This window comes from Maniola hyperantus, chromosome 23 (genome assembly GCF_902806685.2).
Source record: "Maniola hyperantus chromosome 23, iAphHyp1.2, whole genome shotgun sequence".
Taxonomy (NCBI): Eukaryota; Metazoa; Arthropoda; class Insecta; order Lepidoptera; family Nymphalidae; genus Maniola; species Maniola hyperantus.
The window spans coordinates 5397721-5414452 of record NC_048558.1 but is presented as its reverse complement, the minus strand read 5'-3'; the positions used below and the strand labels follow the sequence as shown (position 1 = coordinate 5414452).

At 37.3% G+C, this 16732-nt stretch overlaps 3 protein-coding genes across 3 annotated transcripts in view; 2 read left to right on the top strand and 1 right to left on the bottom strand.

The window, feature by feature from the left end:
* LOC117993264 (tubulin beta chain) overlaps positions 1 to 16732 on the top strand; it is a 146556-nt gene that overhangs the window by 94166 nt on the left and 35658 nt on the right. The gene's annotated exons all lie outside the window — the stretch shown is intronic.
* Positions 1836 to 2675, bottom strand: LOC117993251 (protein lethal(2)essential for life-like). The gene has a single exon (XM_034981007.2). The coding sequence runs from the start codon at positions 2501 to 2503 to the stop codon at positions 1964 to 1966; it is 540 nt and encodes a 179-aa protein (XP_034836898.1). The 5' UTR covers positions 2504 to 2675; the 3' UTR covers positions 1836 to 1963.
* The window catches only part of Fim (plastin-2 Fim), a 76573-nt gene continuing 64049 nt past the window's right edge, over positions 4209 to 16732 (top strand). The window contains exon 1 of the mRNA XM_034981002.2: positions 4209 to 4579. Within this exon, the coding sequence (XP_034836893.1) occupies positions 4517 to 4579 (63 nt within the window). The 5' untranslated portion in view covers positions 4209 to 4516. The remainder of the gene's footprint in view (positions 4580 to 16732) is intronic.

Genomic DNA, 16732 nt, shown 5'->3' with positions numbered 1-16732 from the left:
TACACCTACTACTAAAACCATATGAACTGGCCGTTATGGAGTGACTAACATTGCTGTGTCTTTAAATGAAATATTTGCACAATTGTTGTTCATTTATTAATTAATAATTTATTTTTATTTTATTTTTCAAGCATTAAGTATTTAAATCGATCGAAGTTATGAGGTCAAAGTACCTAGGCATATCTGTTTTTAACCGACTTACAAAAAAGGTCTTTAACCCGTATATGTATGTTTGCGATTTTTAACCGACTTCCAAAAAGGAGGTGGTTCTCAATTCGCCCCGTTTTTTAGGGTTCCGTACCTCAAAAGGAAAAACGGAACCCTTATAGGATCACTTTGTTGTCTGTCTGTCTGTCGGTCTGTCAAGAAATATACAGGGTACTTCCCGTTGACCTAGAATCATGAAATTTGGTAGGTAGGTCTTATAGCAGACATTAGGGGAAAAATCTGAAAACCGTGAATTTATGGTTACATCACACAAAAAAAAATTAATTGTGGTCATGAACTAAATTTAATTAGTATGTATTTTCAATTTTCGAAGTAAGATAACTATATCAAGTGGGGTATCCAAAGAATTTGTATGTACCTACTACATGAAAGGTCTTCATCTGTGGATTCTAAAACAGATTTTTAATTATTTTCATGCATCATAGTTTTTGAATTATCGTGCAAAATGTCGAAAAAATACGACCGTGGTACGGAACCCTCGTTGCGCGCCCCTGACTCGCACGTGGCCGGTTTTTTTTATATGTAAGTAGGTACATCGATTTTTTCGAGGTTTCTGGACCGATTTGCAATAAAAAAAAATATTAACAGAGGATGTTTCCGTGGTGGTCCCATAAAAATTTGTGGATCCATTTCCTCAATCCTGATGCTGTAGGGTTACTGCCCACCTAAGTTATCTAAGCTATTAAGATTCAGGAAGTATTCATAGTGAATTAATGTTGTAGAAACCAAGCAACAACTTAATGTTTGAACTCCAAGTCCCAACTCCTCAACTCTGATGATGCACTCCTAAACTATAGTGATTCAGGAACTGCGGATGATGCAATACTATTTTTGGTGTCAAGCATAAACTACGCCATTGAACTTCGGATCCCTACTCCTCAATCCTGATGCTGCAAAATTGTGCAGTTCATTGATGTTGGAAGCCCCCTTTAACTATCTATGGTGCCGTTGACACAATATACTTTTTTTATACATGGCATAATATTGTACCTATATCAAATTTTTGAAAATAGCAACCGCCGAGTTTCTTGCTGGTTCTTCTCGGTAGGAAAGGCATTCCGAACCACTGGTAGATGCAGCTGACGATTCAAGGATAGCGTACTATGGATAGTTTCGATTGTTTTAGTAGGTGCCTACTGATTGCCAAATTATCGATAGTGCATTACAAGCAATACTATTGTTGAAGTACTTACTGTCTGTGGTGAAAGCAATACCTACTATCGATAGTATTACAAAATTTGCCAAAAAAAATAATCGATAGGTAGGTACTTACTATGGATAGTATAGTTTGTTTTTGATACTTATTGGCAAATTTTGCAATACTATCGATAGTATTGCTTGTTTAGTGCTATCGATACTATCGATAGTTTTGCAACTCTAAAGACCTACCAGCTACCTGCCAATATTCATGATTACCTTACCTTACCCTATAGATTTTCTTTGACAGACCCTTGAGGCCTTTGAGTGACCCTTTAAGGGTTCCTTTTAGGTACGGAACCCAAAAAACCCTTCCAGGCACTACAGAGGGCCCACGTGCAACAAAGGAATAAATAAAATTGATATTTCCCTACTCTGGTAGGTACCTACATACAATTAAAACAAAAAAATTATCACACTTAAAAATCTTTATTTAATCATAAAGAACTAAAATTACCATTTATCAGTCTTTGCAAAAAGAAAAAAAATGACACTGGAATGAGGAAACGCATTTTATAAGCCTATTATTTTAGAAAAATCACTGCGCCTTGTCGCCGTTGGACTGGTCGGTGACCTCCTTGCGCACAGGCCCGGTCTGAGCGATGGGCACCTTCCTCTCGCCTTGCACCGCCAGGGGAACCTTCCTGGGCGCCGTCACAGTCAACACACCGTCCGAAGACAGTCTGGACTCTACAGTTTCAGGCGTACAACCTTCTGGCAATGCATACCTCCTGGTAAACTGACGAGAAATGTACCCGTGCTGATCCTTCTTCTCTTCATGTTTCCCCTCCACAACGATAAAACCATCGGCAGTCTTCACACTAATTTCTTCCGGCGAAAAGTGCTGGACATCTAGATTAACTTGGAACTTGTCTTTGTCACTCTTGATGCTGGAACCGAGATCTCTCGCAGCGGCGGCCATGTGTCTCCATGGTCGATAGTATTCCCGGCTCATAACGGGTCCGCCGGCCAGTACGCTGAGCATATCATCAGGGGTTAATCCGAGACCGAAGTGCTGGTCCATCAAACGGCGGGGACGCTCGACTTCGTAATCAAACAGGAACGGTAGCAGAGACATTTTCTTCGATGAAAATAGCTTCACAATTCACGAAATACACCACAAAGTTGTAGTTGTAGCAGAAATCTTCCAGAATTTCGTAGAATGCAGACTGAAATCGTCACAGAATGACGCTCTGTGCAAATGCAACGTTTCAAACACTCACTTGTTTTCAACGGACGGCGAGTAGCGCAAACGTCATGTATTTAAGCTGGCCAATACGTTTCTAGACAAAGGTGGAATATTCGAGAATGCAGGGCCTCTCACACTGCGGGTCGCTTTAGTATATTTTGAGATTTGTATAAAACAATTATTTTAACATGTCAATTGCCGTGTCAACTGTCAACAGAGTGTCATTGATAATATAATATTATTAAAAAACAGAAGTAAACATATTACGTCATACGTGTCTAAAATGAAGACAAAAACTACAGCACTTGGGACATTCATTAGATTTGTCTTGATGGCGCGAGTGTCGATACGAAGCTAAAATTCTCAAAAATTAAAATGGCGGATTTTATGCACTTTATTTTGCGGGCTGAAAAATCATTTTTTTTCCCTTCTCACTCACGTCTACTCCTTTCTTTTAATTGTAACACTTATTTAATCTTCCAATGCCAAACACTATAAAAAATTAAGGATTATAAAGTTACACTTATAACCAGGAAATAAAATTACGTTATTAAAAAAACTGAAATCCCGATTGCTTATAAATAGTAACTGGTAATTGAAAAGCAAAAAACAATCTTTGCATTCTGTAAAATAAAAATTGATAAGGTCATAAACATAAATATTAGAAAATGTATGGCAGGCGGCGGCATTACTTAGCGAACCCGTTATGAGCCTACTCAGGACTTACTTAAGATCGCCTGCCATATCTTTTCTAATAATTGATGTTAACAAAGTATGCAAAGCTTGTTTTTTTTGCCTTTCAGTTACTATTCATTAATACTAAGCACTTTTTTAATCACGTGATTTATTCGTGAATTGATCGTTCACCGTTTTGGTCATGTAGCACAGATAAAATGTGAAATCTTTAAAATGAATTATAAAATTCATTACATAATTTTATAAACTGTAGTTAACACTTTCCGATTGCTTATTGCTAAAACTATCTTGTTTATACATTTTTAGATTTTTCTCACTTGGTGTGTAAAAGGCCGTATTGTTTTGCCTTTATGGAGTTTTATTATCTTTGAAAATGAAAATGAAAATCTTTTTTATTCGTATAAACTTTTACAAGTGCTTACGAATAGTCGGATGCATCTACCACTGGTTCGGAATGCCTTTGGGACCTAGAGATGAAAAAAAGCAGATGTACTCCAATAGTTAAATTGCGGCCCACTACCTGGAGAATCCCTGATATTTTCTGAACCTTCGGGAAAATTCGAGAGTCAAATTGCGACATCTGTTGGTGAGTAGCTGAACTAGCAGCGTTTGTGTCCAAATTGTTTACTATTATAAACCTAGATGGCATAACATTTGCGTAAGCGCCATCTAGTGAAACAAAGCGGAAACAAAAATATTGCCAGTAAGTAATAATGCAAAAGTTACTAGTAAACAATATTACAATAGATACAGCTAAAACTGTAAAAAATCAAATTAAACTATATTTGTAATAATTAAAACTTAAAACCTAATTTTTTTCTATTATTAATTCATATTTTTCGTTACAATACAAATTACATTACTTTATTTATAGGCGGCCACTGACATTTCACGACCAAACCAAATGACTCGACTTCTCAAGGTGGACATCCATTCCATTCATTGGTCGTGCAAGTTTTCGTGCTACATACGCTTCGTAGTTCGTATTTTCGTAAATATTAAAAAGATTTAACGCCTGGTACTACTGTGAAATTGTGATAATTTCGTATGTTCTTGTACGTTTTTGAATAAAGTTGCTAGGTGTGCTGTGATTTTTTATTCCATTTTTAAATATACAAATTATAGTGTTACGGTACCTTTTACGCCCGCAGTACTTTGTGTAGATGTTGTGAATTTCGTTTTTGTGATAACAATATTTGTGCGACAATGGCAGACAATTCAAAATTGACCGAAGAGGAGTTACTTGAGATCAGGGAACAGTTTTCTCAGGTAACTATCTCAGGGCATATAAGTTACAAATTAGAATATGCTACCGGTAGGTATGATCTACCTATGTTAATACGTAAGTTTGTATGGACTATGGAACTTGGAAGGTTTATTCGATACTTGAAAGTCGGAGCCCACATCTATTATCGCATTCATAGGATAATAAACTATTCCGCTCAAGGAGTACAAGTTTACGTACGCCAAGCCTTGAAGCCGCGTGTGGTCATATTTTATGACGCAAAATACTTTGAGTCGCATTTAGAATTGTTGAGTTACCTATTTTCAATGTGCTGACCAGATACCGCTGTATTGGCATGAATTTGCCCTAGTTTTGGGTAATTGGGTATAATTATGTAGTTTAATTATTCCCACTTATATCATAATTTTTCCCACTTAGTTTTATAAATGAATTTCTTTGTACTTAAGTAACTACATTAAACTCAGCCTAACTAAAGTACATAAATTGTAGCAATTTAGAGCTTTACTAGAGTAAAGCCACCTGTTAATCACAACACTGACTAATTATTCTGTTGTACACTATCTCTAAACTAAATTGACAGATCAAGCGCTATCCTGTTCCACACTCCATGGGAGCATAATGGAAAGGGATAATCATCTGTCATTTTAGTTAAGTTGAGTTTAAAGATTGTGTACAACAGAATTAGTCACATTGTTCAGTCAATCTTAGGCTGAGAATGAGATCTTTCTTTCTTCACTCCGGGATGGTTTTTGCACTTAAACATTTCCATTTGTTGTGTGGAATGAGATCTATAAAGCATGCCTACTATTTCTTTGCTTCTTTTCTTGCTTCTTTTCTTTTTTTCTGCTTTTCTTCTTCTTCAACACTCTTGGTATAGTGGGCATGCCTCACAAGCATTTATGACTTGCCCTGCTCAGCCTTTACTTATAGTTAAAACGAGACAGATTTGTCTCTATTGTCACCCTGTCTCATTTATTCCTAAGCTTGAACAAAGTCAATATGTGCTCTATAGATTTCAGCCTTAATTTTAAAATTTTGAATAAGTATATTAAGCACAATATTTCAATCTTGCATTACTTTTTAAAATTTTTGTTTCTTAAACTATGTACATATTTACTTAATTACCTAGGTAGGTACTTTGTTAATTGTTATTGATACTGTAATCAGTTTAATTCAATACATAATTATTAAACTGGTTGTCTACTATAAAATAAAGTACCTACTTACTTACGGAATAATTTTATAAGTTTGACATTCCTTAAAACATAGGTACTTTTACTTTTTTTTTTTTAAAGAATATTAGCTGTGTTAATTATGACCAATATTCACCTTTCCCCTCCTACCAAGCGAAAAGCTTGTTCTAGGAGTAGGTACGACAGTAGTGCAACGGGTGGGGTTTGAACCGGCAACCTTTCGGAATTCAGTCCACTTCTTAACCATAGAGCTATTGAGGCTCTAAAGTTAGTTAGTTTTGTTAAATAACTATGATTGATAAGTAATCTGATTGTATTTGAAAGTCAAAAAAATGCATCTGGGTCGAACTATCGACATCTCAACATCATCCTGTGAATAGAATAGAATATATTTTTATTCAAATAAACTTTTACAAGTACTTTTGAATCGTCAGATAGTTTAATTTACCACTGGTTCGGAATGCCGTTCCTACCGAGAAATTGTGGTACATACGGATACCCATTATTTACATTATATTATAACATGTGTAGGAAAATATTATAGACATCAATAATCATTAAAATAAAACAAATTGAATTAAAGTAATGTTGTAACTTGTATGCTTATCACCTTATCAACATTATCAACTTCAATTATCAGTATCCTTACAAGTTTATCTATTTAATAACAATTCTTATTACTTACTTGCATTTCTATTATATGTGTAACTAGATGATGCCCGCAACTTCTTCTGCGCGGATTTAGGTTTTTAAAAATCCAGTGGGAACTTTTAATTTTCCGGGATAAAAATTACCCTATGTCCTACCCTGAGATGTAAGTTAACGCGATACTAAATTTTATCAAAGTCTGTTAAACCATTGGGCCGTGAAAAGCTAGCAGACAGACACACTGTCACATTTATAATATTAAGTAGGTATGGAGTATGGAATATGGATAAAATAAGCAAGTAGGTATGTAGATCAGTAAACAGTGCCTAAATTATCTTTTGACTAATTAGGTACATATTATAACATTAGGTAACATATTGAGCTAGCTGATGCCCGCGACTTCGTCCGCGTAGATTTAGGTTTTTCAAAATCCTGTGGATCTCATTGATTTTCCGGGGTAAAAAGTAGCCAATGTGTTAATCCAGGGTATAATCTATCTTCATTCCAAATTTCAGCAAAACTGTCCATAGTTTTACTTGAAAGAGTAACAAACACACACCCACACAAACTTTTGCCTTTATAATATTATGGTGTGGACCATAATAAGCAGGGCTGTTACAGATATTCGCTTCCGCATCCGCAAATGCGGAACATTAGCATGAATTCAGACATCCGCATCAATTAATGCGGTGCTTTTACGGATGCGGATTCATATTTTAACAAGTAACGATCTGCCAAGAAAGTGGGTAGAGCCAGAGTGACACGTGCCTCGCGCGTTAGCTAGTTGATATCTTCGTTCGCTAACTGACCAATCAAAAAGTGTACAATGGTACCCAACAGGGGCATTACGGATATTCGAAAATATGTACTTGTAAAAGTTTAATTGAATAAAAAGTATTTTTATTTATTTATTCGCATCCGCAAATGCGGAACATTTGCATCAATTCACACATGCGCATCCGCAATCCGCATCCGCGGATGTCAAAATATTGGCATCTGCAACAACTCTGATAATAAGTGCCCACCATTAAGATAATGGTGGACTAACCTAACCACTAGGCTATCACAGTTTATCCAGCCAGAATAGATTTTAACTATGTATGTATTCAAAAACAATAACTATGTACCTATGTGGTTGTTTGAGAGGCCAGGGGCCCAAATCAACATTTTATGTAAAACTGTTGAACAAATATATGACTCAATCCTCAATCGTGACCAACGTAGTCTGTTCAGTTAGGAATTTCCCACTAAGCTAACAAACATTTAAAAGAAATTATGTACCTACTAGAATCTAGATGATGTCTGCGACTTCGTCCGCGTGGGTTTAGGTTTTTAAAAATCCCGTGGGAACTCTTTGATGTTCCGGGATAAAAATAGCCTATTTCCTTTCCCGGGATGCAAGCTACGATGTATACCAAATTTCGTCAAAATCGGTTGATCGGATGGGCCGTGATAGGCTAGCAGACAGACAGACAGACACACTTTCGCATTTATAATATTAGTATGGATTTTATTGGTTTAAAAAAAAATAGAAACAGTAAGTTTTACAACAGTAAGCAACACGCCACAAGTATGCAGAGACTTCCTGCGACTCGTTGGATGTCACCTGGCTTAATGGGGGTCCGCCAATGCTGCGCTTTCGAGTGCGAGGTCGCCATTCAGTATCTTGGGACCCCAATGTCTATTGGTTCATAGAACTATGTGCCCCGCCCATAGCCACTTCAGCTTCGCAACCCCTTGGTTTATTGTTGGTTACTTTCGTTCATCTACGAGCATACAGCCCTCGCCATCGCCCGGTGACTGATCTTTCTTATGATGCCCATAGAAATTTTTTATGGGACTCAAATTTTTTTTAGAGAACCTCAATAGGTACATAAGTTTCATCAATAAAATGAGAACATTAATTGTTTGACATGTTTAAACATTTTTTAGTGAATAGTCCTTACCAAATTATTCCATAAGCGTCACATGTTAACCATTACCCAAGAGAATTTCGCGTTGCCAGTTACCACACGAACTGGGTTTAGTATTCGAGCCTCGTGCCCGTCTTGCCTTGACACGGTACCGTCCACGGAACGATGCTATAACCAAATCGATACTTTATTCAAACGATTAAACCTAGATATCGGATTATGTAAGACCTAAGAATCGTCATGTACTTGGAACAATATGTTAAGTACCTATCTATCTACTCTAACATTGCAAAGAACCTAGTACGCGACAGAAAGTAATGTACATCGACCATTAGAAGGAGATAACAGATTTGTAGAGCATTGTCTCTGTCGTTGAGACCGATGATACGTCATCTCTAGGTATGAGTGACAGAGACAACGCTCTACAAAGCCGATATGTCATTCTAAAGGCCAATGTACATTACTTTCTGCCGCACACTGTAAGTAGTTAGTGGTTTAGTAGCGATGATAACCTAGTGGTAAAAAAGTCGAGAGGCCTGGGGTTCGATCTTGACCTTTAACTTTCGGAGTTATGTGCGTTTTAAGCAATTAAATACCACTTTTCCTGAGATTTCTATATAGTATTCTCAACTCAAAGGTCTGAAAGTCAAGAATTCTGCTAATCCGCACTTGATTAAAGTGGTAAACAATGGCCCAAACGTATTTTGAAAGGAGGACAACAGAGCGATCCTATTTTTCCTTTTGAGGTACGGAGCCGTAAAAATAAGGCAATCTAACTTTGTCGTCAAACATAAAGCAATGCTCTATGCCGTCTGGCTTTTATTGATTGGTGCAGTGTACTGCGATTAGGGTAGGTGCTTGTGTGATGACTGATGAAGCAAACTAATCAATTTGAAGCCGTCTGGAGCGGACATTGCCGAAAGCAATTTGCCATAAGCAAAATATAGGCTTGTAGTTATCCGTCTATACGTAGGGAAGAGACTACCAAATTATTATTAAGAATTGTCTAATCCAATTTTTTTTGAATACGTAGTAAAACAAGGAACTCAGTAATGTCCAGTCCGTCTGTGTCACAGCAATTTCAAAATAAAATAAACAAAATCAAAAAAATTGCAATTTTTAGCCTATTTTGAAATCAGTTCTTTTATTATTTTTATTTTTCATGTACCAAAGTTGCATAGTAATAATAAATTATATTGAAAATGCTTATCTCTAAACAGAGATTTCTTCCAGCTTCCCATTCAAGGTTGTGAGTGGCTTATTAAGAAGTGGAATAGGTCTTCTTAGAGTAAAAAAAAAAAACTACAATTTAAGAAATAAGTACTCAATCTCAAAGAGGCAATTACAGGAATTGACTGAATTGACGATTAACGCTGTCACTATGTCCAAAACTGCTGTCTCCAGAGGGCCTAACATGCGCCCCGCGAGAAAATTTTGTCTACGCATTATCTCGTGTTTCTTCATACAAATAAGACGAGTAAATGCGTAGACAAAATTTTCTCGTGGTGCGCATGTTAGCCTAACAGGACTCTGTACGATATACCGGCTTTACTCACGTATTTCGACGAAGTCGACGTTAGCCCGACTAGTTTCAAACCCAGGGACTCAGTTCGCGCATCGCGGTTGAGACTGAGTCCCTGTGACAAAGGACCCCAGATGGTTTCGAAACTAGTCGGGCTGACGTCGACTAAATACGTGAGTAAAGCCGGTTTGTCATACATGTATAATGGAAATCACTCACGATAGTTTAAACGCTAAGATTAGAATTTTAATATTAAAAGATAGATAGGTAGTTACATTCACATGAACTTAAAAAACGTGAAAAAATGCATTGTATTTAAACTGTAAAAAAAATACGTAAACGTGGCCCGCTTTCTTGGTACTGATGGCACGCACTTAGCACTGTTTATGTTACCTCCACAGCTTCACTCTAATTTATTTGTACGTCTGTACTCTATAGCTGTGTGTTGAGTTATTGAATATCCTGAGAATCACAAGCACATATTTCTTCGATCAGCCTACTGATTCGCTAACTCAGTGTCTAACACTGATGTTAGCCACCGAGCTCATTTGACATTATTTAAAAATATTAATATCCATTGAAGGTTTTTTCTAAAATTATTATCTTAACTATGGGAACGAGGACGGCCGCTAATGTGGGACGCAACTTGCGTTGACACATTGGTCCCGTGTCATATCAGGGAGACAGCATCAAGACCGGGAGCCGCAGCAGAAACAGCTGAAAACGACAAGCGGCGCAAGTATGCCTTTCTTATCGAGAGTTACATTTTTGTTCCGTTTGCTGTGGACCGTGGAGACCCTGGGGCCCGCACAGCCCCCGCGCTAACCCGGCGCAGGCGAGCGCAGGTGACGTGCGGATGTGCGGGGCGTCCCCTCGGCTCATACCCCGATTGCTATCTCGACCTGTCGCGGGCTATACCTTTGTATTTCCAAAAAAAAAAAAACACTTATAAACAAAGAATGCGGTCACCAGAGTTCAGTATGACCCTTCGAGGTTAAAGCTTTTCCGGTATGTGACTCAGGATTGAAAGGTACGGTGAGATCGTTTACAGAGATTTTACGATGTTAAACAACTTACGGAAGTAAGCTGATACAGAAATAAGTAATGGTTGCCGTGTTAGTTGTTATAAGTCCCGCAAATTGCTAATGCGCGTGGCCGCAATTTTAGTGACGTCAGCACTAGACTGAAGTTTCGAGCTGATGGTATATTTTTACTTAAATGAACGTCAAATGATGAATTTTCGATGTTAATTTTATTAGTTACTAGCTGATGCCCGCGACTTCGTCCGCGTGGAATTAGGTTTTTTTAAAATCCCGTGGGAGCTCTTTGATTTTCCGAGATAAAAAGTAGCGTATGTCACTCCAGGTCTTTATCTATACCCATGCAAAAAATCAGGCCCACCTATTGCACCGTTGCGACGTGATTGAAGGACAAACCAACAAACAAACACACTTTCGCAAGGTACAGATTTAACTTATTAGTTCCAGCACAATAGCAATTTGCGGGATTTATACTCGACTCTGAGTTTATTTAATTTACATAAAATAGCTGAAAGGCTTCTGAAATGTATCTACAATTTTCTGGGGACTAATATTTTAAAGAGGTAAAGTTTGGATGTTGGAGGTAACCTTCCGAAACTAATGATCCGACTCGTACTAAGGTAGGTATCTCTGTAGGTATCCAAACATAGGCCAAACGTCAAAATCGGTTAAACGGAAGACCCGTTATGAAACTAACAGACAGACACACTTCCGCATTTGTAACAAGTTTTTGTGTCGCTAATGGAATTCAATTAAGTAGGTAGATACAAAGAATAATCGTGGTTATATCTTAAAATACGCCTTCTATCTGATCCGATGTGCATCGACCTTGGCGACTGGCGAGGAATGCGCCCGATCGAGCCTTTGTCCTACCTTATGACGCAACTCGGTGGCTTAGGGCTTTGCTTACTAATACTATAGGTAGGTATATACTTTTATATATTTAAGTTAGTATCTTAAATGAAAAGATGACTGACTGATCTATCAAGTATCAACACACAGCTCAAACTACAGGACGGATTGGGCTGAAATTGATTGGGCATGCAGATAGCTATTATGACGTAGGCATCCGCTAAGAAAGGATTTTTGAAAATTCAACCCCTAAGGGGGTGAAATAGGGGTTTGAAATTTGTGTAGTCCACGCGGACGAAGTCGCGAGCATAAGCTTGTCTATCTATAGTTACTTTTACGAAATTAAAACGCTCACTGAATCTTCCAATGATTACATTTATTATAATATTCATGTTGTGCTCTGTTCAGTAATCAGTTGTAATCACAAGACAGGCTGTTTAATGCTCAGCTTTTTATTGCCATTTTTCTTAGAACATAATAAACTTACAAGTACCTAATGCTTTTGTGAGCGTACTAATGCGTCAATATAATTTCACTTACCGAACAATGCGAAACTACCGTTACAGATAATGAAATGAGATGAGATGAGCCGCCAGAGCGAATCGCGTCACGACATCGACCGTCAATATTTTATGATATAAGTACGCTGTACGACAGAGAGAGAGCCCTGGAGCGCCAGACCTTCGTTATTTTATAAAAGCTGAAAGTTTCTCTGCGTATTGTTCCCAACACAGGGAGGAACGATCAGCGACTATGAAGATTGGATCACGGTGACTTTTCAAGATTATAAGTAACAAAGGTATAAAAAATCTTCCGTCAAAGTATAGTCTATTTTTTTTCTTCGGAATAGTAATATTAGAAATCACGTCATGCATTGCCAGATAGGTACTTAGTATCGTGGCAACCCCCTGCCAGACACCTTTAAAACACGTCAATCCGTTGCTCCATTGTGTCGTGATTGAAGGACAAACCAACCAACAAATCAGTACACTTTCGCATTTCTAATATGGGTAGTGATAGTGATGATGAACACACACACTGTCTACCCGTATTATTTGTGCGAAATAACAAAATGTGTGTTCAGCAAAAATACTGTATACATCGACCTTTAGAAAGAGACAGCATTGTCTCTGTCGTTGAGACCGACAAAACTTCACATAGCTATGAGTGACAGAGGCAACGCTCTACAAAGCCGAAATATCATTCTAAAGGTCGATGTACATTATTTTCTGCCGCGTGCTGTAGAAGTTGACTCGTATAAAAACAGCAGAAGCGAATGGCATCGTAATTCGATATGTCACGAACACGCTTGACCCCTCGGTACGGTTTTGAATGGCAATGACCGCGAATGAAGCTGGGAGTCTAACGTTACCCCACCACACCACACCACACAATAATATACATTCTTTTCGTCTACGTTTTGTTATACATATATACTCTTCTGTAAGGCTCTAGCAATTGTGGCGTACATAGAGAAATAGAGCTTTCTTTTATTCTTTTACAATTTACCCCTTGACTGCAATCTCACCTGGTAGTAAGTGATGATGCAGTCTAAGGTGGAAGCGGGCTACCTTGGAAGGGATACTGTAAATATTTTAGTAAAAACGGTGACAGCCCGCGGCCTCGCTCGTCAAAAATACAAATCCTCTTCATTCCCTATCCCGTAGGAATTTCGAATATTGTGGCCTTATAACTTTTTTACATTTTAAAGGGAACCTGTGTGCAAAATTTCAGCTTTCTATAGGGCGTTGATTCAGCCTGTAAGTGAATCAGGATTTTTTTTTATAAGTAGGTATACCTATTATTTCATCATCATCATAATCAACCCATCGCCGGCTCACTACAGATCACCGGTCTTCTCTCAGAATGAGAAGGGATTTGGCCATAGTCTACCACACTGGCCAAGTGCAGATTGGCAGACCTAATATTTACTTAGTTTTAATTGTGTTTTATAGTTGCCAGATATAAATAATAGCATGTAAACTTTAAATGCTATTATTTTTAAAATTTAAAGTAATCTTGCCACAAAAAAATCTTTTATATTTATTTAGGGTCAAAGTAATCAAAGTAAAATAAATCAAATAGACCATTAACGGCAATTTATTTATCGAATTACCGCTAACTACCGCAAACTTTCACTACACTCGAGACAATATTAAGATGCGGTTATGAATGTAATGATAATACTGATTTATCTGAAAGTATTAACCGCTATTTGCTTTTGATGGTACACTGGGGCCGATTTTATTTTATTTTATTTTATTTTATTATAAAGGCACACAAAACAGGTTTCAGCTATAAATGGTCCAAATAAAAATAAAAAACAATAGATTAAGATCTAAGCGGTAACCCTTAATATGTGTACACAACAATTCTTAAATAAATAAATGCACTAACTGATAAGATTCTTTTATACAGTGCGGCAAGGCTTTCTTCGCACTTCAATGACATTTACAGAGGGGCGCTGTTTTAGAACAAAGGCTTAAATATTCAAACAAGAACAAAGGGGACACTTGACGGAAACGTTAGTTCCGATTTTCGCCACGCGCCAAGATAGCCTTGTCGCACTCAACACAATCACTAAACTAAATTGACAGGTCTAAATCTAGTGCTATCCTTTTCCGCAAGCAACATTATGAAAGGGATAGGAATAGATTTAGACGTGCCATTTTAGTTTAGTTTAGAGATTGTGTACAACGGAATTAACCACAATATAGCGTTGGAATTAAGCTATTAAGTTTAAGCTTAATGCTAAATGGCAAAAACTGAGTAGCACCACTAGTACCTATCTACTTATCTAAGTATATTTTTTGTAAACATTTTAGTATTAGTTGTTCCGTGTACATAGGTACGTATAGGTAGGACAATCATTTTTTGTGTGTCTATCTAGACAGACTAATCTTATAAGTGACTTATATCCATGGAAGTAAGAAGCATACTATTGCCTCTAATTATTTACTAGCAAGCTCGCGACTTCGACACGACTACACAAATTTCAAACCCCTATTTCACCCCCCTAGGGGTTGAATTTTCAAAAATCCTTTCTTAGCGAACACCTATGTCATAATAGCTATCTGCATGCTAAATTTCAGCCCAATCCGTCTAGCTATACGTTGATAGATCAGTCAGTCCGTCACCTTTTCCTTTTATATATTTAGATTACTGTCCAGGTTTCTTGAAACAGGGATAGGTTCAAAATACCTGGAATCAAGTCGAAGAAGAATTCGTACTTTGCATAGGAATTAAGGTCCGTTTTCATTTCTGCGTACATCGGTGAATCAACCGTGCTCTGATTTCTCTAACGACGTTCAATTGGTGACGACAGTGATTAGGCTCATGCATATTCTTAGAACAATTGCTCGATACCGTTCTCTACACGAAACATCAGTTACCTCTCATGAGTGTAATAGAAGCCACTTTATACCTAATATTGGCGATTGGAATTCGCAAACACCAGATTTTCAATCGTGAGGATGGTTTTAAATTAGCAAGTATTTGGAATCCGGTGGTAGAATTATGCAACCGAAGACAGCATCGTACGACATCGACAGTTATTAGTGACGTTGTGAGCGTATTTTGCCGGACAGTGTGACGTTGTAAATTTTGAACTACTAATTAGCGTTTCGCTTTTAATTAAAATCTATTTTGTTCAAAGTATGTTGGTGCCACCTAGCATCAAGGTGCAGAACTACGCGTGGGTCGATGTTCAGAGTTCATTCGAGCCACAATAGATGGCGTTTGCTTCGTTGTCAATTGTCGTAAAAATAAAACAAAATAATTAAATAAAACCATAATATCATTTGTTTATTGTTAAGTCATTAACAAAACGGTTCTTATAATATATCCTTAGGTTCCGCAAATATTCAAAAATGAATTGGCTTCATGATCAAACTAAATGAGAGCGGCCACACTCGGGTTGCGTCTGGCAACACCGATTGGTGAGATTTAGAATTTTTCTGGAGTCAACATGTGAAGACGAATTTTTTTCGTTCCAGGAAAATCTCACTCCTTTTCGCCCATGGCTTCGCCTGGGAAAATACAATAGTTATAAATTTAGTCATCCTAACGTATTTCAATGTTTCATCAATTATGGTGAGTGAAAAATCAAGTAATGTGGATTCGACAAAATGGCGGTTTGGTTAGAAAAAATCCTAATTTAATGATTTCCCTTTCAGTTCCAGTTATTTTACCTTCCCAAATAAATGAGGATAATGGGTTGTGGGTGGACTCCTGAAAACCATTGGTGGCCAGGAGTTCAATAGGTGAGTTGTGTTTGATCGGGAAAATTCCACGTGTCGAAATTTTCACACAGCACAAATTATAATCTTGTTTTTTTTCTTTGTTGCAGGGTTTCCGTTTGCGTTTCCGTTTTTAGTTTTCGGTTTTCCGTTTTTCGCTTTCGTTTTCCGTATTTATTTCTTTTGCACATTCACGTTGGCAACTTAATTCTATGGATAAGACTTGGTGAAAATCTTTGTAATGAAACATTTCGGTTGTGAAGAATCAAGTTAAATCGAGTTTTGGGAGCTTGGCCGATGCCGTCCAGCTACCTTGCAGTCTTCGCACCTAGAAGTAAGCAAATGTTTGTATCCTGGAACAGTTTAGTGAACCTTCTTAGTGTATGTGTACAGTAAGAACCCTGTCTTTACTACTGAGCTTTTATTTTGAAACAATTTTATGAATTTTACTGTGTCATTGTCAATTCCATGCCAATGGCATCTTAAATTTAAAACATAGATTTTATGTACTATCTACCTAAGGCGTTCTAATGTATCTAAATTAAGTCTTGGCATTAAGCTAGAATAACTAAGCATTATTAGCCATCATTATGTATTAAGCGACCCCGGTAAAAGTTACATTAAAAACAATTTTGCCTAACATCTAGCAAATTTCATTTATAACACCTCATATACATTACAAGGGAGTCGACGGCTAGCTTCTATTCTTTACTAGGTAGATAGATCAAGTAAAGTAAATTATTTTTTTCCTCTAATCTTTGTAAGGTGGT

Bases quoted from the DNA above. Each gene is read 5' to 3' on its own strand.
- LOC117993251 (XM_034981007.2), bottom strand. From the start codon at position 2,503: ATGTCTCTGCTACCGTTCCTGTTTGATTACGAAGTCGAGCGTCCCCGC.